The sequence below is a fragment of the Gopherus flavomarginatus genome, chromosome 8, assembly GCF_025201925.1.
Source record: "Gopherus flavomarginatus isolate rGopFla2 chromosome 8, rGopFla2.mat.asm, whole genome shotgun sequence".
Taxonomy (NCBI): Eukaryota; Metazoa; Chordata; order Testudines; family Testudinidae; genus Gopherus; species Gopherus flavomarginatus.
The window spans coordinates 40707566-40731514 of NC_066624.1; the positions used below are offsets into that span (position 1 = coordinate 40707566).

Below are 23949 nucleotides of genomic sequence, written 5' to 3' on the forward strand. Positions count from 1 at the left end.
CAGTATTATCAACTCCACATGTTTGTAAAGCCTGAGCCAGCCCCGCCCAAAATCACAAAATTGGCTTTAAAAAATCATGAGATTTCAAAACATAATCCAACATGAGTTCTTTTTCATTTGCCTTCTGGTTTCTGAGTCTTTCAGGGACACATGTTCAAGCTTTTCTCAGCAACAGTAAGGTCTAGAAACTTTTTTTTAATGAAATATCAGATTCTCACATTCTCACAAGACTCTAGGAACAGAGGCTTTTAAAAAATCAAATACTGTGAGAGTCACAATATAATTGTGAGTTTTGGCAGTACTACTAATTTGCTCTCACGTAAGTCGTTGGACAGCTGTCACAGAGTAACAATATTCTGTCACTATAAAATCCTTTTTTAGCGGTTTCATTTTTTCTGGTTTTGTCTTGAATTTTAGTTTTTCAGAGTCTCTTTTTCCCTTCCCCCTAATACAATTGTCACAGGCAATAAGCTGCTTTTGCTGCAAAACAGCTGAGATTTCTCCATTGATGATGGGAAGTGGGGAATTTTTCCCCTAGGAGCAGTGGTGGGGAAATTTGCAATTTGTCCCTGTAAGGAACATCATGGAAAGATGCTATTCACTGGTGAAAATGGCATCACCTCAATCTCTACCACATGGATGGAATCCGTTTTCACGTGGAAACATTTCCCCTTGTTAATATGGCTAATGGCACAAGTCAGAGAGCATCATAACATCAACAACGCCATGAATACTGGGTCTGCTTCCACCACCCAAACTCAAATAAAGTAGTCCAGGGCCTCTCTATTAGCCAAAAAATGACGCAGATAATGTTTTTTTTAATCCTTTATCTCTTGTATTAATCCCACCTGAGATTATGAACATTGGCAGAGTTGTATTTATTGTGCACAATGGATGTCCTTTGTTTATTTTATTTATTTACACTTCACTCAAAGCTTGGACATTGGCAGTAGATAGAAGATGAAATGAGCCAATTTACAGTCTCATCTAGTGGCCCGAGCAGAGACTGGGCCCCATTGTCATTGTGCTTGGTGCAGCATAAATATAGTGAGAAATAATGTCTGCCCTGACGAGGCTGAAACCTAAATAGACAAGTCCTGCAAAGGACAGGACAGGAACCCCAGGAACAGAGAAGGTGAAATGACTTCACCGTGGCCACACCAGGGATAGACCACAGCTCTCCTGAATAATGGACTGCTGCCCTGCCGACTGGACCACATTGCCCTTTGCTACCTCAGTGACACACCGGCCTCTCCTGGCTTCTTCCATGCCCTTGTGTTGAGGGGAGTGATTTGTTGCCATACTTTACCAACAGCCCATTACCCCCATATGAGCTCAGCTGTGCTGGATGGTGCATTGGGATGGGGGCAAGGCAAGGCTGCACTCATTCCCCACCCCACCCCTGCAACTCCCTCATGAAGGGCTGGAGTGAGTGGGCGCTTAGCCCTGTGTGCTAGCCTTAAGGTGCAGGTAGCTCGTTCAGGGATGTGAGAGGGATTCTCATTCCCCTGCCTGGGCGTGTCCTCCACTTCACAATAAGCACATGAGTAATCCCATGGGGGAAAATTCTGATGTTGAATAATACCTTGGTGTACGAATAGCCTGTGGCTTGTCATGTGGGTTAAAGGGCTACTGAACCAAAGCAAGGGTATCAGGATCAGATTTTTAGCCACTTTGTAACCCCCTGCTTTTGGCAGCTCCTCTCCATCCCTTGCCCCCTCTGATATGACTCAGACTTGCTCTCTGTGCACAGATTTCACAATTGCTTCCCAACCCCCCTAGGAGACAGACCCCATAAATCATCTTTGTATGCAGGCTTCTTAAACTGTTAGGTTTGCAAGCTGGTGGCCTCAAGCAATTAGAGACGTCTCCCACTTGGCATCCCAGTGATTAGGCCGGATGGTCTCTGCAGCCACTCGCACCGGTGAGCTGGAGATCTCTCTCTGGCTGAGCCCGTAGAAGCTGTGCTAAGCTCAGCTCAGCTGGAAGTGGTGCTTTGTGGATCTTAAATCCATCACTCATCTTTCTTAGAGCAGGGATTTGGGAGTCAGGAGTCCTGGATTCTATTCATGGCTTTGACACTGAGTCACTGCATGACCTCAGGCACTCAGATACCATGGTGATGAGCGTGGCATAAATGCCTAGACAGATAGATTAGATTAGATAGACTTTGTGCGTTTGACAGCTCTTTGTGTAGCGTCAAAGTTTCCCCTTATAGTCAGTCAATTTCCTTTGTTGTTTCTGTGGGTCTTTCATGTGGAAACAGGGGAGAGAAACATATATATATTTAGATGGCAAAAACTTGATTGTAAAACCACAAAAATTGTCAGCGTGTATGTGGGGGCGGGAGGTGAAGGGGAAGGAAGCGGAGGTGGTTGGTGGCAGTGGTAGGACCTTTGTGAAGGAGAAGAAACATAGACTCATAGATTCCATGGCCAGAAGGGACCATTGTGATCATCTAGTCTGACCTTCTGTACAACACAGGCCAAAGAACTGCCCTACAATAATTCCCAGAGCAGATCTTTTAGAAAAACATCCAAGTTTGATTTAAAAATTGCCACTGATGGAGAATCCACCACGACCCTTGGTAAATTGTTCCAGTGGTTAATTACTCTCACCATTAAAAATTTACACCTTATTTCCAATCTGAATTTGTCTAGGTTCAGCTTCCAGCCTTCGGATTGTGTTAGACCTTCCTCTGCTAGATTTCAGCAGCATAATCCATTGGACGGCAAATGAGACTAGGAACTCCGAAAACCTGGCCTTCTATTCCTGGCTTTGCCACACACCCGCTGTGTGACCTTGGGCTAGTCTCTGGGCTCTCTCCCACCCTTTGTCTACTTATATTGTAAGCTATAGGGGCAGGGACTATGTCTGCTATGCAAACGTATAACCATTAGCACAGTAATAATAGTAATAGCCCTGATTTTAGCTGGTGCTCTCGTAATAAAAAATAGTGTCAGGAAACTGACAAGAGAATGATTTTTTTTCTTATAAAGCCTTTCCTTGTGCTCCTAATAGCACCCAATGTGATTAAGACTGAAAGGGTTTTAAAAATTCACCTGGCTTGTCTCTGCTGAGGCTGGCTATGCCTTTCACACTTCACTCAGCTTGAAAGGTGAGGCTGACAGATCAGCTCTGTGCTTGCCAACCACGGGGTGGCCAGTTAGTGCCCCTCTGTGGTGTTGGTTTTCTGAGTTGGGCAGACTTCAGACTGAGAACCCACCTACTCATTTCAGGCAAACAGCCAGCAGTCTGCTGTCTGTATACTGTAAAGTCCAGCACTGCAGCGTGAATGGCTGCTCCTGCTGCAGAATGTCCAACAAGCTCTGAATCAGAGAGGAAAAAAATACTGCTCTGTCTCTTTAAGGAGATTTGCACTAATTACAGTAGTTATTGATTCTGATGTTTTAAGTGTTATTCATATCCCATTAAAGGATAATGTTGTCTAATTTACAGGCATAGGGTCTCAGTAACAGCACACCCAATCACAAGGAAGCCTTAATGACACTACTTTCCTATTTCTGGTAACACACAATTAATATATCATTTCATTTCCAGTTTAAATGCCTCCCCCGTCACCCTCATTTGCTATTTTTTTTCGTTATTTTGTGATTATCTGTAACTATTTCAGCACTTGGAGCTGCTAATGACTTGAAGGAAAAGTCAACACAGTGTGTGGCAAAATTTCCTGCCTCTCCTTTTCTGGACTCGTGCAAGACATCACTCAGAAAAACACACACAAGAATAGGGACTTGATTTCTTGGGGATGGTGCCCACTCAGAGGGGTTTGGATAGGGATGGAGACTAGAACCCACTAAGACTCTGATCACCTAACAGGCAGATGGCCTCCTCTAGCTGGCCACAGTTAGAGTAGCAGATCCTGTTTTCTCTCTGTGGGCCTAGCTAATAGCTAGCAACATCACATTTACTCACCTATAGGCACAAATCCATATGTTAGAAGCGTTGGCCTCACAGAGAGCACTAAGGTATTGGGCTAAAGCGCTACAGTTTGAAATCCTGCCATGTGGGGTTAGCAGTGTCTATAGTAGGACATTTATTTTGTATATGGTTACAGGGGGTTATGTGCCAGGGGAAGGGACCTCTGCAATCCTGGAAAAGTTATGTTCTTCTCATACCACCATTCTACAATTTCCAGTCAGACATTGGTTCTTTATCAACAGGTGAAGGTGGCTTGGCTGCTGAAGCCTCCTGGGGAAGGGGGTATCTCAATTAAACACTTAGCCAAAACACACCAAAAGGCATCCATACAGCTCATTGGCCACGAGGGCAGAGCAAGATGGTACCTTGTTACCAAGCAGATTAAGTTTGACGATGAACTGAAGTGCAGTGCTGCTCGGAGAAGTGACTGTGAAAAACAGCATCAGCTTCCTCCACAGATCTGCTCCCTGCGTGTCCAGAGGCCTGTCTGCTGTCTGCGCTGACTAACATACGGTTTAAAAATGGTTAGCATTGCAGAGCTGACTCCGTGAAGAGGGAGTGAGCTGGAGTCTAGTCCCTCTTATGCCGCAGCGGCAGTCTTGTTTGCTACATTCCAGTTACGTGGCCAGTCAGTTACACCTATGCAAGCCCATGGCCGAGCATGGGATCCTACTGGTGTCACTGGTGGCAGCACTGGAAGGCAATGGGGCTACAAAGGTGTCAGTGAGGGCATCATTTGGTCTGCAGAAGTGAATTATTAGTGATGAAGGAAAGAATCCAGCTTCTCTCTCAGTTCCCAGGGTGAATTTGCAGGGCTGGCAGTTAGAAAAATCCACCTTTTCCCTAGTAAATTGGGCACTCGACGTGGAAAGCCTTTCAACCCAGTGGACCTTGTACCTTCACTTTCCATTGGTAACTTCATTGCCCAGTAAGCTGCACTGCTGTGTGTGGGCAGCACGGCTGGAGCTGGGTACTGTTCTAACCTGGGCCCTTTGTGTTTCAGGTAACCCTGTTACAGTGGGAATGAGCATCCATATCTCCAGCATTGACCAGATTTCAGAAGTCAACATGGTAAGTCCAAAAAGAAGCAAAAAGCTAACAAACTTTATCCATCTTCCAGTGAGAGAGAAATCCAAAGCTATGGCTACTCAGAGTCATTAGAGCAACAGGAGTATTCTTTTTTTTTTGCAAGAGTTTGGGAGCTAACATAGGAGGGGTGGCTAAATTCCAGTGTGTGTAATTAAGTTTGGTTTCTCTGCATTCCTTCTGCAGTTATTCTTCTGAAAGATTGTGTTTGGTGGAAGGGTGAAGGAGACATTCACTGGAGGTTATTCCTCTGTTCTCTCGGTTCTGAACAATGTAGAAGAAGCCTAGCCTTATCTAGAGCTCTCTGGCCAGTGAAGAGAATTAAAACTTTTGTGTCCCAATGCTCCTGCCCTGTTTCTCTGGGTCTGGACATTCCTGTCTGATTTCAGTGTTCCTGTTCTTGGTTTGTGTGTGGGAGGTGGGATTTTTAGGAGTCGAGGGGAATCACTTTTGTTTTAAATCTTCTCTACACTTGGAACAGTTTGGGCCAAATTCAGCTCCGTTGAGTTGAGTTGGAGTTGCACCCACCTGCATCAGGGCTGAATTTAGCTCATGGTGCATCCATGTTCTCAGATGAAACCATTTGCACTGCAAGTTCTTGCACAGTAAAGCCTTGGAGTGCTGCGTTGAGGTCTGGCTTTCCCATGGATCTGTCTAGGACAGGTTAGATTTCCCTGCAGGTCAACCCTTGGCCTTCCATGTGGTACATACGCTTCTCATTGCTACTTCTAACAGCTTGTCTTGTGGGACAAACTCAAAATTCCAGTATAGGTTTCTGGCTCCCAATACTGTAGTATCTGAGCACTTTAATATATGTCTCCTCACAACCCTACTGTGAGATAAGATGGAGCTATCCCCTGTTACGTGAGGAACAGAGGCACTGGAAGTTAGGTGCCAAAGTGCCTTTGAGAATCTGGGCCTGCATGATTTGCCCTACATCTATGGCAGGAAATTGAATCTAGGCCTTCTGCATCTGGACCATTCTTCCCCTCACTGTGCTAACACCACTTTTCAACCTGATGCAGTCATCCCGCCAAACACAGACAGCTCACCCGCTCCAGGAGAGCAGGCCTTCCACCTGTGTGCCATGTCTGTAGCGTCTCCAGTGGCAGACTGGCACTGATCACATCTGTGCTGGGTCCACATGAGAGGGCCCTCCACCTATCCACACTGGCTATGGCCGGTCCGTACCAGGATGGACGGTGGCTGTCTGCTTCCCACCTTGGGTACATTGAGCCCTTCTTAGGAGAACTGTCCTACCTGCCTTGATGGGTATGTTGTGTCCTCACTGGAGGGGCATTTCTCACTCCCATGCAGGGTATGACAGGATCTGGCTCCTGCCTGTTCCTCATACCTCATGTGCTATCTCCTAGGAATTTGTCCTGCCTGCCTGTCCTTGATATTTTGCAGGACTGGTCTCCTACCTGTGCCTGATGAACCACTCAGACTCTCACTCTGGGAGTGTGACTTTCTCCTGTGGATCTCTCCACATGTGTGTATGGAGGAGGGGGACCCTTGCTGAGAAGTGTTGTGTCTGCCCATGCTGGAGGTGCCTGGTTCTGCTGGGGAAGCTCATTGACAGACGTTTCTTCCCCCCTGTGCTGGCTCTAAGAGACTCACTGGAAGTATGTTCTTCCAAGCTGTGACTATTATGTCACATTCTCAATGTGGGAGCTTTCTCCCTGGCTATGTTGGGGGCTCAGGTTCTTACTGGGTTTAGCATGGTACCTTTGATAGACTCACTAAGTATGCCTGGTAAGGTCTGGTCCAGTGGGCAGGGCACCAGATTGGGATTCAGAAGTCCTGGGTGTTATTCCTGTCTCTGCCACTCACCGACAGGGTAACCTTGGTCAAGTCTCTTTCCTGGGCCACTGTTTTCCCCTCCCACCCTTTGGCTTGTCAATTCAGACGATAAGCTGGGTGAGCAGCATCTCTTAGCTACATGTCTGTAAAGGGTCTGGCATGATGGGACCCTAATTGACATGAGGACCTTGAAGTGTCACTGTAACTTAAAGAATCAGAATGGGAGAGGCAGCTTTGAAAGGGGTTGAAGACTGGAGCCATCTTAACAAGCAGACATTAAAGGAGCCAGAGATAGTGTTATTCACCGTGTGATGTGAGCTTCTGCACTGAGCAGATTTTGACTTCTCGCTCTCTGCGCTGGGTAGCAAATCCTCCTGGGAAAGGCCGGTGTCTCACCCTGGGTCCGGGCACAGGGATAGCAGCAAGAAAAACAAGGCATTTCTCAGCACCGTGTGAGATCAGGAAATAACCGTTCAAGGAATAAATTAAAGGTGCACAAGCGGGGCTGTGTTGCCATGGAAACCAGATAGCTTCTGTTGTTACACAATGAGCGCTGTTCCTCACTGCCCCTTGTAGGATAATTAATTAATCCCCAAATATCCCTTTCTGGCACAATGTGTGCTGCTGCTGTGATCGGAGTGCCCCCTCACCTGCCGGGTCCCTTTGCTGTGTTTACCCTCTCTTGGGGCTGCAAGTTGCAGCAGACCGGGCACTGAAAGAATGGCGGTAAATGCTGGAGGTGACTGGATACTGTGCTGTATTACACAAGAAGTTAGTTTTCTTTGAGATTCCAGGCAGTTACAATGCTGCAAGGTAATGCAGTTCTGTCCTACAGCGATACAGTAGTTTTCTGAGTGTTGTAATACCGAGGAGATGATGCAGTAATATCTCAGAATGGTGGTCGTGGTGGGGAGTTTCCTACTTGCTCTAATGTAGCAGAGGCAATGCAGTTGTGTCTCAGGGTTGGAGGCTTCCAGGTGCTGATTTGGTAAAGCAGATTCAGTTGTGTGCTAATGCTGGAGGTTCCCAGATGCTGTGCTGTGTTGTAGCAGAAGTGATGGAGTCATGCCTTAGTGCAAGAGGTGCTTGGCTGTAGCGCTGGAATTGTAATATATTCTGAGAGTCATTATAATTAAAGTGCACTTCTCTGAAAAATGACTATGGAAAAAAGATCCCCTTTCTGCTCACCAGAGCTGCTCCCTGCATGTATTCAGACTCCTATTCTCTGACTTTACTCACCAAAGTAGTGTTTTATTCCTACATACTCCCCCTAGCCTTGCCAAGCCAACTCTGCTAAGACTAAGCAGGAGCTTATTCTGCCTTCTGCATCATTTAACAGGATTGTTTGCTAAGTTCCGACCATTTACACTGATATAAACACCTATCCTGGATACCATGTGCCGAACCAGGCAGGTATTGATTAAGGCTCTGCCGGCCAAATGCAGCCTTCATTTACAGGTGACAGTGCAAAGGAAAGAGTCTAGCTTGACTCCTCTCAGCTCTCCAGATGGATTTTTAAGGCTGAAAAATAAAATCATATAAAATTACCGAGAACAGAGCTGGGCAAATAATGGAAACACAGGGCCTGTGAATATTGGTAAAGGAAATTTGCTGCCAAATGTTATCCAACCAGCTGTAACTGAGAGACAATGAACATGGAGCTCCATAATGCCATTTCTGGGGAGTCACTTTGTGGAGTATGGCAGAAGTGTAACATGGCATTAAGAAACCTAGAAACTGCCAGACTGGATCATGAGTCCATTTAGTCTGGTGTCGTCTGACAGTGGCCAGGACCAGCTACTTCAGAGGGAGTTGAAAAAACCCAAAATCAACAGTTATGGAATAATCGATCTATGGTAGAATTTCTCTCCTAACTCTCATCAGGTAGAGGCTGGCACTAGCTCTTTCTCTGAGGGTTACTTTTGGAGATGAAATTCATCTAACGGATTCTCATGCTGCAATTCAGTTAATCAAGAAGTTAATAAAAATCCCTTCAGCCATTCATGTGTTATCTGAGCGTGAGAGTCGGGAAGAGTGGGAACCCCAAACCGGCTGTCGGTGCTAAAAAAAGAAAAGACAATTACCCTCTGTGACTTTTCTACTGGGTCTCCTGTTCTGAAACAAAAATGTGAAGCTCAATGATACAATAAACATCGAAAGCAATATATAAGCACCATGGACAACACTGTTTAGCTATCCAGCTGCTTTCCCTGTATTTGCAACTTCTTGTGGCTCCCATAATTTATTCATCCCAGGATGCACTCCTACATCTGCAATATTATTGTTTGAGTTTTTGTTATACCATTGGCTTTAAAATTTTATAAACCTTGGCGCAGGTGAGAAGTTGAAAAGTTATGAGAGGGTTATTGTTGCCGGGGAAAGGGTCAGGATGGAACTTTCCTGTAGAAAAATTTCCCAGCGATGTGCATGAAGATGGTGCAATATATAGGGTATTTATAGTACATTTGCTTGATGAAGGTGTGCAGTGAAATGAGTTAGAATGGAGGGGCAGCAAAGTGCCATGCAGGACTGAACCTGAAGGCAGTGAATATGGCCTGGCCGCTCTCTCTTATAACTGCTTAATGCTACACTCCACTATTGTGTGCATGCTCATGAGAGCGACTGCATCGCGGAGGGCACACTGCACTATGTCTATCTGAATTAAGGAAGGTAACATATTGTGTCTGCTATTTTCCAACCTCTAGAAACTTATTTGAAAGCCAAATTTCTTCCCACGAGGCAAAGGCAACAATTTCTATGCAGGCGACATTCAGCGCGTGCCTAGTGCAAGTTATAAACAGAGCTGCTTTTGAACTAGCTGAGTGCACAATACTGAGCCTTATTTTGACATGGGAGATGAGAGTGCATGCGGAAGATGAGGGGGCTCAGGATCTTGAAGGACCAGGCCTATAGTTTCTTGATCCTTCACAAACAGGGATAATCCTTTATCTTTATTATGAGCTATCTGTCTATCTCTATTTCAAATGTGCCTATCTCTGTGGGAGTATCAGCCCGTATGAAGCTTGGCAGTATTCTGTATTCTCACTGGAAGGTGCATATACACTTTCTCTTTTGTTTTTTATTATTGTTATTTATTATTATTTTCACTTAAACTTTTGTGTGTGAGTTCCTGCTGTTGTGCTGGATGAGGCTGGGGAGAAGTGTACACTATAAGGAGTGGAGCTATTAGACTCCATAGCTGAGTGGTATTTGATCCATGCACAAAAAGCCAATTGCATGGGCTCAGGCCTGTGGCCACACAGAACTGCTTGCGGTATTGATGGAGGTGGGGAGGAAGGAAGAATGAATCTGTATGAGAAGGAAAGCAAAGTGGGCACCTCAGTGTATATATATGACCCCCCCCATCTTGAATTCCTTTACAAACCTGTCTTCTTAGTAGGCAAACTATCTGGATGAAATCATGGCCCCATTGAAGTCATTTTGACATTCACCTCACTGGAGCCAGGATTTCATCTTCTATATTTAAAGTCACCAGTGATGGAAAACACCATAATCGCTACAAGGGTTCACCAATGGTAGTGATGACCTAACAAAGATTGAGAATCTACAGACCCCTCTGCCCTTTTCAAAGATATAGTTATGGGTTTTTTATTCACCTCTTTAACTCTTAAAATAGGTTTTCCTCCAGAAAAGCCCAGCTAAGGAAATTACATGCAAATAATTTACTAGAAGTAATGTGGGTTAGTCTCTTTGTTCACTGCTTCTTGGTGCCCAAAGGTTTTAGAACATAAAGGAGATGAAGCATTTATGTCTTGGTGCTGGAAGTTCTTAGTGGTCTACTATCTTATTCCAGGATACAGGTAATTCCTGTTGAAGTCATGAATGTGTTCTCATAGCATTCAGGAATTTCTAGCACTGTGACATGACTGCATTACCTGCAATATATTACAGCACAGCATCTGGGAATTTCTTGCTCAGAATATTAAACATTCTGCTGTAGTATAGCACAGCTAATGCAGTTATATGCCAGAAGTTTTGAGCTGTAATATACTGCAGATGATGCAGTCATGTCACAATGCTGCAGGTTCCTGGATATGGTAGTGTTGCAATATAGCAAGTGCAATAGGCTGCCTTGTCTTGGTGCTGGGGAGGGGTTCAAGGTAGCTGACCTGTGACATAACAGAGGTGATGCAGATGTGTCTCCAAGGAATTCCCAGATGCTGTGCTGTGATACAGCAGAGGTAGTGCAGTCCTGTCTCAGTGCTGGGGGTTCCCAGATGCTGAGATACAACGGGATATTGCAGACATGTCTCAAGTGCTGGGCATTTCCAGACACTGTGCTGTAATATAATGCATCACAGCTGGTATTTCTCTTTGCATTCTACTGCCAAAGAGCTCACTGTAGTACAACTTAGGTCATGTAGTTATTGTCACTGGTTCAAGTTCTTGGGTGCAGTGCTGTAATTTACTGTTTGCTTGTGGACGTTTACTTGTGAAGCCAAGTAGTGGCTATATGCATACATGTAGCCATACCTCTCCCAAAAGAGAGGGCTGACAGAGAATGAAAAGGCTGATCCTGAACAAAGCTTGCTTCCTTACACTGTTGCCAATCCTGCATACTACACTGTCACATGCACAGCATGCTGACACTCCTGCCATCATTCTCGCATCTCAGTTTATTTTGCTTCTTCTGTACTGTGATGACTAATTAAACATCCCCACCTCTCATCTTCTCCAGCAGTAGGCAGCAGCCGATGCATGGTGGATTACATCAACAGGGCTACCTGACTACTAGGAGAAATGGGATCTATATGTTTTCCTCAAACCAAAAGGAAGATTGGAGAAATAGGAGGTGGGGAAAACATTCAACTGATTTCTAGACATAGCATCTTAGTGCAGTCTGCCAGGGATCAGAGCATCTTTCTTCAGCATGAGTGCAGTCTTGAAAGCTAAGGGCTAGATGCTGAAACCGTTAATCACATTGAATCATAGGTGCTGAAACTAGAGCTGCTGGGGGAGGAGTGGAGAGCTGCCGCACCCCCTGGCTTGAAGTGGGTTCCATCATATACCGGGTTTATAGTTTGGTTCAATGGCTCTCAGCACCCCCACTATACAAATTGTTCCAGCACCGCTGCATCAAATAGTACCTTACTCTACTAGCAGTCTCCCTGATTTCAATGGGCATTCTAATGGAGTAAGGTACTACACAATGTGAGTAAAGAATCTGGCCCAATGAATGCAACATAAGTCCATTGTTGGAGCAATCTGGAGGAAGCTCAGGTTTGAACAAACAAGTAATTAAATTTTCTTCTTCACTCTGGAATGGGTGATCCTTCAGTACTAGAGTTAGAGTCTAGTATGGATGGAGCAGGGTGACAGTGCTCTCATTATTAATAAAGCAAACAGTTGTGTGGCATTCTGTAGTGCTCCTAATTCACTGGTCTGAAATTGATTACCACACACAAATGTTGATTACATAGAGATGCCCTGGTTTAGAAATTGGAAAATAGGTCAGTGTTACTCAATGACTAGAGAGACCAAGTTGGTATTGCCATATTCCTGACCATTTGAAAAAGGCAGACAAAGAGTTGGTTATGTGTAACAGATTTTCAGAGTAAATCAACTCAATTTCCAGATCCATGCCAAGAGTTTGTTTCCTTCTGTATTTCTGTTTTCTTCCCTTTCTTCTCTTTCATTTCTTTAATTCTTGTCCATCGACTTGTCTGTCTAATCCCCGGGTTCTTAGAAAATACCCATCACCATGGTACCTTTGTAATAGTGCTCAGATATTGCTCTCCTGTGTCTCTTCAGATTCCTCCAAATGTCCAAAATAACATTTTGGTTTGGTGAAAGGAAGCACCTGCAAAGTTTGGATGCTTTATCTGAACATTGTGTGTCCGCAAAATTAAGGGTTTGGCTTTAATGTCATTGAGAGTTGCAGGTGGTCCATATTTCTCATGATCCCATGGTCAGGCTCTTAGAGTGGAATTCTGTCATGGACAGTGCAATATTTTGTTCCTTATGCATGTTATCCCAGCTAGAACCAGGCAAAACAAACTTGTGGGGAAATGTAAAATAACGGGGCTGAAAGCTACCGGAACTTTTCTGAAGTCTTTAATAAGTTGGTTCAGATTCTGGACAAGACTTCAGGGTAGCATCATATTTTACTCAAAATGGCTTATATCCTCTCTACTGTGAGTCATAAATGTGGCAGCTCCCCATATTCAGTCCCTAGTGGATCACAGGGGACATTTCAAAGAAGAAAACATATGGCCCTTTATTTTTCTCTGAACTGAAAATTCATCACACCTTTTACTTCTGTGCTTCCTGCAGGAATTTATTACAAAGAGCAAAGATTGGTATTGGGATGATATGATTATAGAGTGATACGTGTACACAAACAGAGAAGGATATGGCCCAACAATCTTACAATACAAACCAGAGAAAGCACAGTGCAACAATTCAAGTGAATGAGGATATGAATCAATGGTAAAGAGACCATGGTAGGAAAAAGGAAATATGCCTGGAAGAAGAACTGGGCTTGGAAGAGGAGAGGGAGACAAGAAGTGGGGGACTGGTCTAAGTATAAGAAACTGCATGAATGGATGCACTAAACCAAGAGTGGGACATGGTGACCAAGAGCTGATGGTGAGGAAGGGACAAAAAATGCATCGTCAGCCACTACCATCCTGTCTTTCTGCAGCATCCCCCCTCAGAGGATGATCTGAGAACTGGAGAAAAGGATCAGTACTTTTACAGTAGCAGCTGGATTTCAAAGGATCCTAGAGAGACTGAGCATACCAAATTAGGGGTGGTATTGCCTTATTCCCAATGGAAAACTATGCAGCTTTTCTCTATGAGATGCTGAGAATCGTGAGCTTTAAATCAGTGTTTCCATTGCTCTTTGACTAGCTGTGCCTCCTTTGATCCATGTTTAAGCAAAGGGGAAACCCCTCTGGAAGATGCACAAATCCAGCTCTTTGCCCCCTCTCCTATGGGTGAGCCCCACATGCCTCTATAGGACTGAGCAAGGGACAGTTTTGTATTAGACTCAGAGTAAACATCCGCCCACCACCACCTCCATGCTGGAAACACCGATAACCCTGGTATGAAAATGTAGCCTCTGTGCCCCACTCCTGATTCTAACCCCCAGAAATAGCCAGGGATACCGACCAGCCCATGGATACCTCATAGAGGAGAAGCCTGGTACAGGACTTAGTTGACTATGGAACATATCAAATGATTCCACTCCATCACATAGAACTGAAATTCCTATAGTAACAGTGCCAGCTTCACCACCTGGGCCACCAAGACTCAGGCATGTCTGCCTGGAGTAGGGCTGCAGCTGCACAAGAGACCTGGAATCCCAAAGACAGCTGGTACAGTACCAAAATGGGTAGGATTGGCCTGGGAAGAGGGCACTATTTCAGCACCCCTACCAGGTAGACTCCTCCCACCAGGCACTAGGAAACCTGGCTGTCCTCCCACCAGAGGAGAGTGACAGAAGTCCCACCAATGCCTTCCCCTGGGTTGGGGGCACCCACCCTCCTGTGAAGCTGTTTCCATCCGCCCGCATCCCTGGGAGTGAATGTGGTCCAAGATTCTCCAGCCCTCATGTTACAATAAAGCTCTTTCTATATATATATGTAAATAGTTAATGGAGAAGATCCTCAAGAATTTGTAGCACCATTCCCAATTTGTGTAGGCCCGATAAAATATTGCTCGATTCAAATGGCGTTCTCCATCCGTCTCTCTGCTTGGAGCTCTTAGCATTAAGCACTAGCTTTGAAACCCCCCAGATGGCCTGGAGCCACAAGTCCAAGCTGTAGTAGGATTGACTCAGCCCTTGTTCATTCCAGTGCTGATAACCTGAGTTCTGTGCATCTTCCTAATATGTTGGCCTCCCAGGTGAGAGCATCCTGAGTTCACATTAAACTATCCCATGATCCTCAGAGTGAGAGTTTACCTAGGATTCCTTAGCCAAGATTTTCCTTCGCCACACTATGTGCTGAAGCCAGCTGTGTTTTGGGAGTGCTATAGTAGAGAAAAGTGCTTTGGGATGAATGGTGCTATATAAAGTATTACCATTATCTATCTGCTTCTGAACCAAATGGCTCATCTTTAGATCGGCACATACTGCAGTATTTTATAGTAACAATACAAACTACTGCAGTTCACAATAGCATTCCTACAGTATTTGGAAACATTGCAGAGTACTGTATGTACCAAGGTCAAAAGCTTATAGTAGCTACTCACTTTGTTCTCAGTCCTTAGAAAGGCAAAACTCTGAATGCCTATTTATTGAAAAAAACTGCTATATTCTAAAGCAATGCTCCACATCTCTGCCTCTTTCAACAACAGTGCTGCAGTGTACTGGAGGAATACTGTAGAATGATTAAATATTTTCCTGATGTTGGTGAAAGCTTCATCTGGATATGGACTACCTTAAAATTGAATAAGATCTCCAGGCTCTGGCCTATAGACAACCCAGAATATATACATTGAAAGCATGCAGCTATGGAGTGTGGGTGTGGATATGCGCATGAGCCTCTCAATATAGAAACCAGTTCTGAATCCAAATGTGTTTTTGGGGGGTTGCAATTTGAGTATGTAAATAAATAAGGATATATATAGCTCTATATGTTATATACATGCTAAGCGATGATGGCAGATAAAAACCTTGCTTCTTCTGAAGGCTGGAACAGAGCTCCCTGTATATTCCCACGTTTTCTGGACCCCTTCCCTTCTGCTATCACATTTGCAGGCCTCTGGAGGAGGGGGCGTAGTTAATATTCTGAATCTGTGCCGTGTTGCTAGGCAACAGAGAAGAATGACTGTTCAAGTCAGAAGAATGGTAGGAAAGGGAGAGGAACTAATGAGATGTTGAAGGTCCGGACAGGCCCTCCGGTCAGATAAAAGGGGTCACGATGAAATGGGTTGTGGGTTAGCGTACATGTGTGCCTATGTGCGGAACAGGGATTAGGCAAACCCTGCTGCTCTGCTCTGAGCAATGATCCCAGGCAACTCCCACAGATTAAAGGGGAGACCTTGGGATAACAGGCCAGATTATCAGTCCCTTCCGAGTCCCCCTTGAGGCAGCAAAGAGAATCTTCAACACGGGTAGGGCTGCCCTCACTGGCACAAGGGGACAGCTGGGCAGGAGAGTGCCCCTCCTATATTCTCCCCCAGTTAGGGATATGTTGCATTTGAGCCAGTGTCCGGAAACTGCCTGACTCAGAGCAGCCATTTTGGGAGTGGGGGAACATGGCTCACACAGGCTCAGTAACTCAGAGGCTTGACCCTGTCTTCTCTTCCAGCCTCAGGGGAGAAAACAATTTGTCACCACCTTGGGCTCCCCATAGCAGGACTGGAAGGGGACAGGGGTTGTATCCTGATTTCCCTTACCCCCACTCTTGGCCTCCTCGGTGCACACACGTTGATGTTTTACCCTCACCATATCTTCCAGAGATAGAGAACAATCCTTTTTCCTATTTTACAGATGGAGAGCGGAGATATAAAGGTTTGCACTGTGCCAGAGCAGGGGATTAAACCCAGATCTTCTCAGCCCCAGGCCAATACTTTAACCCCAAAGGTCATCCTCCCTCTTGTCCATCTGTCTGCATGATCACAATGGTGGACCTGCAAGAAGTGGGGCAGTCTGGGAGCAACTGGGCATCGCATGCTTCTGTGACAACCCCTCCTTTAATTGCAGTGCTACGCCTATTGGCAGCTCCCGCTCCTATCCCTCCACAGGCTTTTGTGCCCTCTCAGTGTTGTCAGTTGTATCAAAGACCTCGAAAAAATTACACAGCGCCTTTGGGTATTTTTATTATCTGGATACTTTATTTACTGAGCTCGCATGGGCTCTTTGCCAATAACTTTCAGCCAACTCTTCAAATATAATTCCCTGGCTCTGGGATTGTTGGTTCTGAGCACTGCAGAGAGCAATTGCTCACCATGCACGGGCATTGCAGATCAGTATCTCTTCCTTCAGCTTGGAATTGCATTCAGCTGCCCATAAATTCAAAGCATTTGACACCTTCCTGTGGACTTTCTGGGCTTGCTGAAATCTCCATTTTTTTGCATGCACAATGTACTAAGCCAGGAGAATCAGGGAGACCCTCATATGGATCTAACTTAAGTGCTGTTGTTGGTCAGTCACCTTAAACCTGTCAGTGATACTTATGAAGCTGAAACTTGAATTGCTCAACTGGGAGGAGGGTACCACAGGTCATATTCTGAACTCATTTACGCTCAGGTAAATCTGAAGTGGCTCCATTGGCTTTAATAGAGATTCTCAGGGTTGACACTGGTGCAACTGAGAGCAGAATCTGGTCCATAATTAGAACCTGAGATAGACTATATATATTCTATGGAATATATTCTGCAGTGCAGAGTCCATCTTTTAAGAGGCTTAATTTTCAAAAATAAGCATGTACTACTGAGTTTGCTGACTTTGTGGGTGTGCAAGGTGTTTGTACATACAGGAGGGCAGTTAGATGCATAACTGGAGTTGTTTGCACATGCAACTCATTATACAGACGCTCCCTAGGTTATGCAAGACCCGATTTACGCAAATTCACACTTACGGAAAAAGTTCCATAAGCCAGAAATAGGATTTTCAAGTTGAGGAAATTTTTGCGTAACGTACGGGTATACATTTCCGACTTATGCAAAATTTGAGTTATGCAAGGCTTTCCAGAACGGAAAGATTGTGTAAGTTGGGGGGCATCTGTATTTGTAAGTGCAAACTGGGCACGCACAATTGCTTGGACTTGCTGAAGAAAACTAGGCCCTAAATTTGTCAAACAACAGGGCTTCCATCACTTCTCTTGGGAGACTCTCCCACGGTACAATGGATGTTACCACTGGGAGTATGTCTTGCTATTCACCCAACTTTTTCCTGTCCTTAATTTCTTCCCTTATACCCTCGCATCCCAAACCATCCTAAATAGCCCCTCTCTATGTTCAGACCCAACAGATCCTTACACACTCTTACAACCTTCGTTGGTATTCATTTAGTAAAACTATGCTGTGCATAGCTAGTTATTTTAATCATCCTGCATACCGTGCATCAGTCCTGTCACCCCATAATCAGTTTTATTGTTTTTTCCCTTGGACCCTCCTGTTTATTAACGTCCTTCTGGTATCTTCCTGAATGGGCTCACCATCCTGTTCCTCTCCCCTCCTTTAAATCTCTTCTGAAAACACATGATAGGGGCATTATCTGTAGAGCACCAGGAACAAGTCTATTTCTGTAGAAATTCTAATGGTTTTGGTGTGCAGAGCTGTGTGTGCAGGATTCCACTCTACACCCCAAGCAGAGAAGTACGCTCACTTCCCTCATGTGTGACATGATACCACTACCTATGCAGCCCCAAACAGCATTGTCCTTTTGGACTGCCACAATTAATTACAAGCTCTATTTAATTTTCTGCCCAGGAGGAAAAAATAGCCTCCAATGTGTATTATATACACTTATCACTTGCCTATAGATCCAAGGGCCTCGAAGTGCTTTATGAAGGCAAGTTCATATCATTATCTCCACGTTATGGGGGTGGGGGAGGCAATGAGGCATATGTAAGGTGCCCAAGGACACCCAATGAGTTAGCAGTGGATGAGCTGGGAATAAGTTTCAGGGGTAAACTTTTCAAAAACATCTTAGCATATGTCTACGCTGCAAAACAAAGAAACCACATAGCAGGGACTCTTAGAGCCCAGGTCTACAGACTCAGGCTCACACAGTAGCCTGGGGAGCCTGGGGAGGGGCATGGATCTCTGAGCCCAAGCTGGCATGTCTACAAGGCTATATTTAGTCCTGTAGCATGAGCCCTGCGAGCCCGAGGCTGTAGACCTGGGCTCTGAGATTCGTTGCAGTGTAGACTTACCCTGTGTGACTTAGAAGCCTAGGCCCAGATCCCCAAAGGAAGTTAGGTGCCTAACGCCCATTGATTTCAATGGAAGGTAGGTGCCTTAATACCTATGAGGATCTAGGTCCTACGTCCTAAGTCACTGAAGTGCTTTTGAACATTTCACTCCAAATCTCTTGGGTTTTAGTCCCGTGTTCTTTCCATTGAGCCACACATACAGAGACAACTCCACAACATTTCCTCTGCGATGGTGTGGTGTGACTGGATTTGTGTATTTAAGATCATTGGAAAGATCTCCAGGGGGAGCTTTATACCCTGTAGCAAACATGCTAGGGGGCAAAATGGACCAGGAATGTCAATTTAGAAAAGACATTTTCCTTCCCTGCCACATTGCTGGGCACAGCAGCCCAATGATGGGCCAGGAAGAGGTAGCCTTGTTCAGAATCCTCCTGCTATAAAATCAGGACATTTGCTTCTTGCTTGCTGCTACTGCTGCTGCTGGCTCATTTCAAGAAAGTGACTGTGAGGCAAAATTCCATTGGTGACTGCATGCCTCACGAGAGGCAGTGATGTTTGCTCTTTGAATGGGGCCATGTAGGAAAACCCCAAAGGTATCCTGTGCCCTGGTAGGATCGCACGTTCTCTCCTCCCCGATCATCATAAGAGAGGCTGTAGAGAACCAGTAGCTGTGCCGGTCACACTTTAAGTGTCTCATATTCAGAGTTAATTGAGATTTAACAGGAGAGTTGTTGCATGTTAATTAAATACAAAGTGATTATTAAAAACATATTTTTTGAGGTTTAGCAGCTGTGTAATAAGAGACGTGTCTGTTACGTGTACAGCTGGCCATTGGCAACTGCAAATTAGAAAAAAAATGAGGGGTTCTGGTGTAGCCATAAACCTGGAGAAAAAAGCTCTGGATAATGGCTGGTGTGTAAACACCAAGATGTGTTCATATCCATGGCAACAAGTGTTTAGTGGACACAGATACCATAGGCTAGGTCAGCAGCTGCACTGGATATCGGCTTGATACAGCTCTGTTGGGTAAAACTAAGACAGAGGTGGGAGAGAGAAATGAAATGGTTTAATGAAGATTCCCACATGCAAACATGGTAGGGCTTGGTCTGTTGGGTTTGAAGAGTTGGGTAAGGCCCTTTACAAGCATAAGATGCACTCAAAGCCTCCTGGGAGATCTGTGGAAATGAGATCCCCACACTGATAAGGTGGGAGAACTCTCTCACCGCCTGGCCTATTGGTGAGCCGCCCAGGGCTTGTTTATGGCCCTGAATACAGAGCAGTTCAGAGCTACACAGCAGCAGCGCTGGGAAGGACTGTGCCTTCAGCATGGCAGGTGGTGGGTGGGGATCACATTGAACCATCCCATCAGGTGGCTTAGCATACCCCCCCTTCTGCATCCAGCCAGCTCTGTGAGCCAGTGCTGAGGGGAATCACACAGAAACTGGTTTGCATGGTTGAGGCTCCAGGTAGATCATATACCATAAGTGATGGTTCTGGAAAGCACGTTCTGTGGGCGAGACCACCATTACATACAGGCTCGCATTACATAGGCTGTTCCTCTCCCATTCACCCCAGCGCTGGCTGCTCCTCCTCTCACCTTGTGAGTTTCCAGTTTGACAGAGGGCTAATGCAGGAGCCAGTCGGTGCTGCCCTCTGGTCAGATGTGTCCTCCAAGGGCTGAGCCAAGAGGGGGCAGGTGATAGAGAGTCAGTTCTGTTAGGGCACCGTCTCTTGGTTCGTGCCAGCACTGTTGGTATAGCGCCCCTGGGTGCTGGGGGGAAGGGTGAGACACAGTGAATTTTTATACTCAAAGGCCCAGTGCGGGGTACAGCTGAGTTATCTGTCCCAGGCACTGGACACATGTACAGCAATTACAAACATGTAGATTAAAACAAACCTAGACTGACAACGAATCAATGAGGGAAGTTCTCCAGGAAAACTACTCCCCAGGTGACATGAGAAATTCAAGCCCCTCAAGGCGAAGCCCTGCTGCACAGAAAGGACTGATGTCATGGCCTGGAGGTTGGCCAATTCCCATCCCCTTGAAACAATGTTGGAAATGGATTCCAGAGTCCAAGGGGCTTGCACTGAGACTGGCTGTCACCCCAGCATTCAAACTGAGAGAGAGACAGAGGGTCCAAGCTCATCTCAGCTATTAGGCTAAGCTGAGGGAGAGGGGCAGTCTCTAAAGTAGTAGTGCCTGAACCAGGCAGGACTTTATAGATCATAATGAACTCCCAGACTTGCACCAGGAAAAGAAATTAGAAGTCAGTGCAGTTTACACAGATGTGAGCAAATCCCTGTGAGAAGCACTGCCTCCTTCTGCCCTAACTGAAGCTTATAAGTAATTTTATTGGCCATGAAGAGCAGAGAAAACCCTCATCCTGCCTTTGCTATCTCAGAATAACCGGTGCTGTTCCTGGCTTTCAGAACAAAGAAGTGCTTAAAGTGGGCCAGGAAGGCCACAGGCTTGGCGAAAAAATAAAAATTGAGTCAGGTCACTGTAGGGCGCACTTTAATTATTGTCCTAGGTTGCTGCTCCCAGATCATGACAGCTCCCCCCCACTCTCAGGCCCACTTTTTTTCAGACCACTGTAAGCACTGGCAGAAAGCACTTGGCTAGTCCAGAACCTCTTCTTCATTGTATCTGGAATGAAGCAAATAATACATCAAGAGGGCTAAACTGGATTCCTTGTTTAGCAAACTCACAGAAAAACTGCCACTTTCTTACTTTCCCTCTGTCCCTCAGTGTCTTCTCGTACATATCACTTGTTCCTGCTCTAGTCAGCTGGCTATAGATATAACCCATCTCTTCTCTTAAAAACAAGAATTAACACGACACCCAACTGAGGAATATTTTGTCCTTTACATTCTCTCTCAGAAATGACAGGAACAAAATTTGGTGTCTCATTGAAGCCAACAAGCCATTCATTAGTCTCATTCATTGGCAGCTGAGTTTCCCAGCAGCTAGGAGACGTTCCATTCTCTCTCTCTTCTTCCAAAGTAGCAGTTTCCTTGATGTTCTTTATGACCACAGGTTCAGAGCACTGCAATGTTCTTTGCTTACATGGAATGGGATTTTTATTTGATCCCTTTCCCCTCAAAAGAGAGGTGCTTTAGCAAAGTCTATAGAATCAGGTGGAACAGCTGGAGTGGCAGATAAGCTGTAAAATGTCCTTTGTCCTTCATGTCCCAAGCAGTGCATCAGCAAGAACTCTCTCTCTCTGCCAAAAAGTTATCACTCCCAGTAGCTTCCTCGTGCTTTGTGAAATATAACATCTACAGGGGGCCGAGAATAACTGTCTCTCCAGAGGGAACTAGAGGAATCAATGGTCTCTGAGTCATTTTGAGGAGAAAAATGGACTCAGCAGAGATCCTCAGCACCAGAAATGTATTCTGAGTGGAGATTTGATCCACTGATTCAACATATGCTACTCATCCCCCTCTAGTGGATGGTCCTCAGAAGGTAAGAGTCTACTACAGCTCCCTGCTAATACAGATACTCCTTTAGCTCAATGGTTAAGGATCGTGGTGGAGGTCTTGTACTGATAGGAAAAAGGAATTGGCAGACTGTATTAGACCAATAGTCCATCTCGTCCAATATCCTGACATGCACAATAGCCAGTACCTGTTAATTCAGGGGAAGGTACAAGGAACCCTGCAGTAGGCAAGTCTGGAATAGCCTGCCCAGATGGAATGTTTCCTACTAAATCCCTTAGTTAAAGGTTGGGGCTTGTGCCCTGAAGCAGGAGGGTTTATATCCCTCCCAAAATTCTTAGTTAGTGTTTTAATATTTCCCGTTCTAACTCTGGATGTTCTTATTCTCCATGTAAACGCCCATTTCTTTTTCAGTCCTGATAAGCTATTGGTCTCAATGACATCTTGTGGCAGTGAGTTTCACAGGCTCATTGGACACGACGTGAAAAAGTATTGCCATTCATCTGATTTGAATCAGTTCTCAGTGATGACCCTCTGAAAAGAGCAGACGGGGAACTGCAGTCACTAGAATTAACCTGGACTCTGGATTTAAGCAAACTCACCTCATGGAACAGCTCTCCGCCCTTGGACACATGATGTATGTTGGATGCAACATGCAGGTGGGGAATGATCTGTTTTGGGTGTGTTAGACATGAGGGCAAAGTGAGATTTCAGGGGGGTTGAGATGGGCAGCAAGAAGTGGGAGAAGCACCCGCAGACTGGAGGGACTCTCCCCATTTGTTCACAGGGAGCAAAAATAGATGTGGTGTTCTTTCATCATGGGAATGTATTCCTGGCCATCCCAATCCTGTACAGAATGTCAATACACAGAAATTGCCACAAACACAAGGTAGCATCCTGTCCTGTGCGCTCCTAAGGTCAGGAATTAGTTGGAGCCGTACCCAGCACAGCGGGGCCCTGATCCCAGTTGCGACCTTGGGGCTCTATTGCAGTGCAAACAAATACATCATACTCTGGGGTGGGCCAGCTGGTGGTAAGTAAGCCATGTGGAAATGTCACAGGGGCAACAGCACAGAAATTCAGGGAATTTACTTAGGGGTCCCAGGAGGATGCAGCCTGGGTGGGTAAGAGAGAGAGCTCTGTGTGTGAGTCTATGCAGAGGCCCAGAACTCTCCACCCAACCACCTGCACTGGCCAGGTAGACAGGAAAAGCCCGGCGAACTTTTGAATTTCATTTCCTGTTTGCCCAGCATGGAGCTCTGATCAGCATGGGTGGCGATGCAGTCCCAAATCCAAAAAGAGCTCCAGCATGGGCCGTATGGGAGATACTGGACCTGATCACTGTATGGGGAGACAAATCTGTTCTATCAGAGCTCCGTTACAGAAGACGAAATGCCAAAGCATTTGAAAAAAGTCTTCAGGCTATGATACAGAGTCCACAGCACAGTGCTCTGTGACAAGCGTAACGGAAAGCCAAAGAATCAAATGGACGCTCATGGAGGGAGGGAGGGGGGACTGAGGACTCCAGCTATCCCACAGTCCCTGCAGTCTCCGAAAAGCATTTGCATTCTTGGCTGAGCTCCCAATGCCTGTAGGTTCAAACACATTGTCTGGGGTGGTTCAGGGTATATCTCGGCAATTTACTCCCCCTTCCCTTCCCGTGAAAGAAAAGGGAAAAAATCATTTCTTGACTTTTTTCAATGTCACCGTACGTCTACCGCATGCTTCTGGTAGACATGGTGCTGGGGCACTGAACAGCAGCATCCTCTCCCCTCTCTTCCCCGGTGGCAGATGGAATAGTGCAGTAGGACTGATAGCCGTCATCAGCCCG

General features: G+C 45.5%; 1 protein-coding gene across 2 annotated transcripts in view; it reads left to right on the top strand.

The window, feature by feature from the left end:
- LOC127056474 (gamma-aminobutyric acid receptor subunit beta-4) overlaps positions 1–23949 on the top strand; it is a 116989-nt gene that overhangs the window by 27543 nt on the left and 65497 nt on the right. For both annotated transcript variants that reach the window (XM_050964351.1, XM_050964350.1), the window contains exon 3: positions 4946–5013. In XM_050964351.1, the coding sequence (XP_050820308.1) occupies positions 4946–5013 (68 nt within the window). The remainder of the gene's footprint in view (positions 1–4945; positions 5014–23949) is intronic.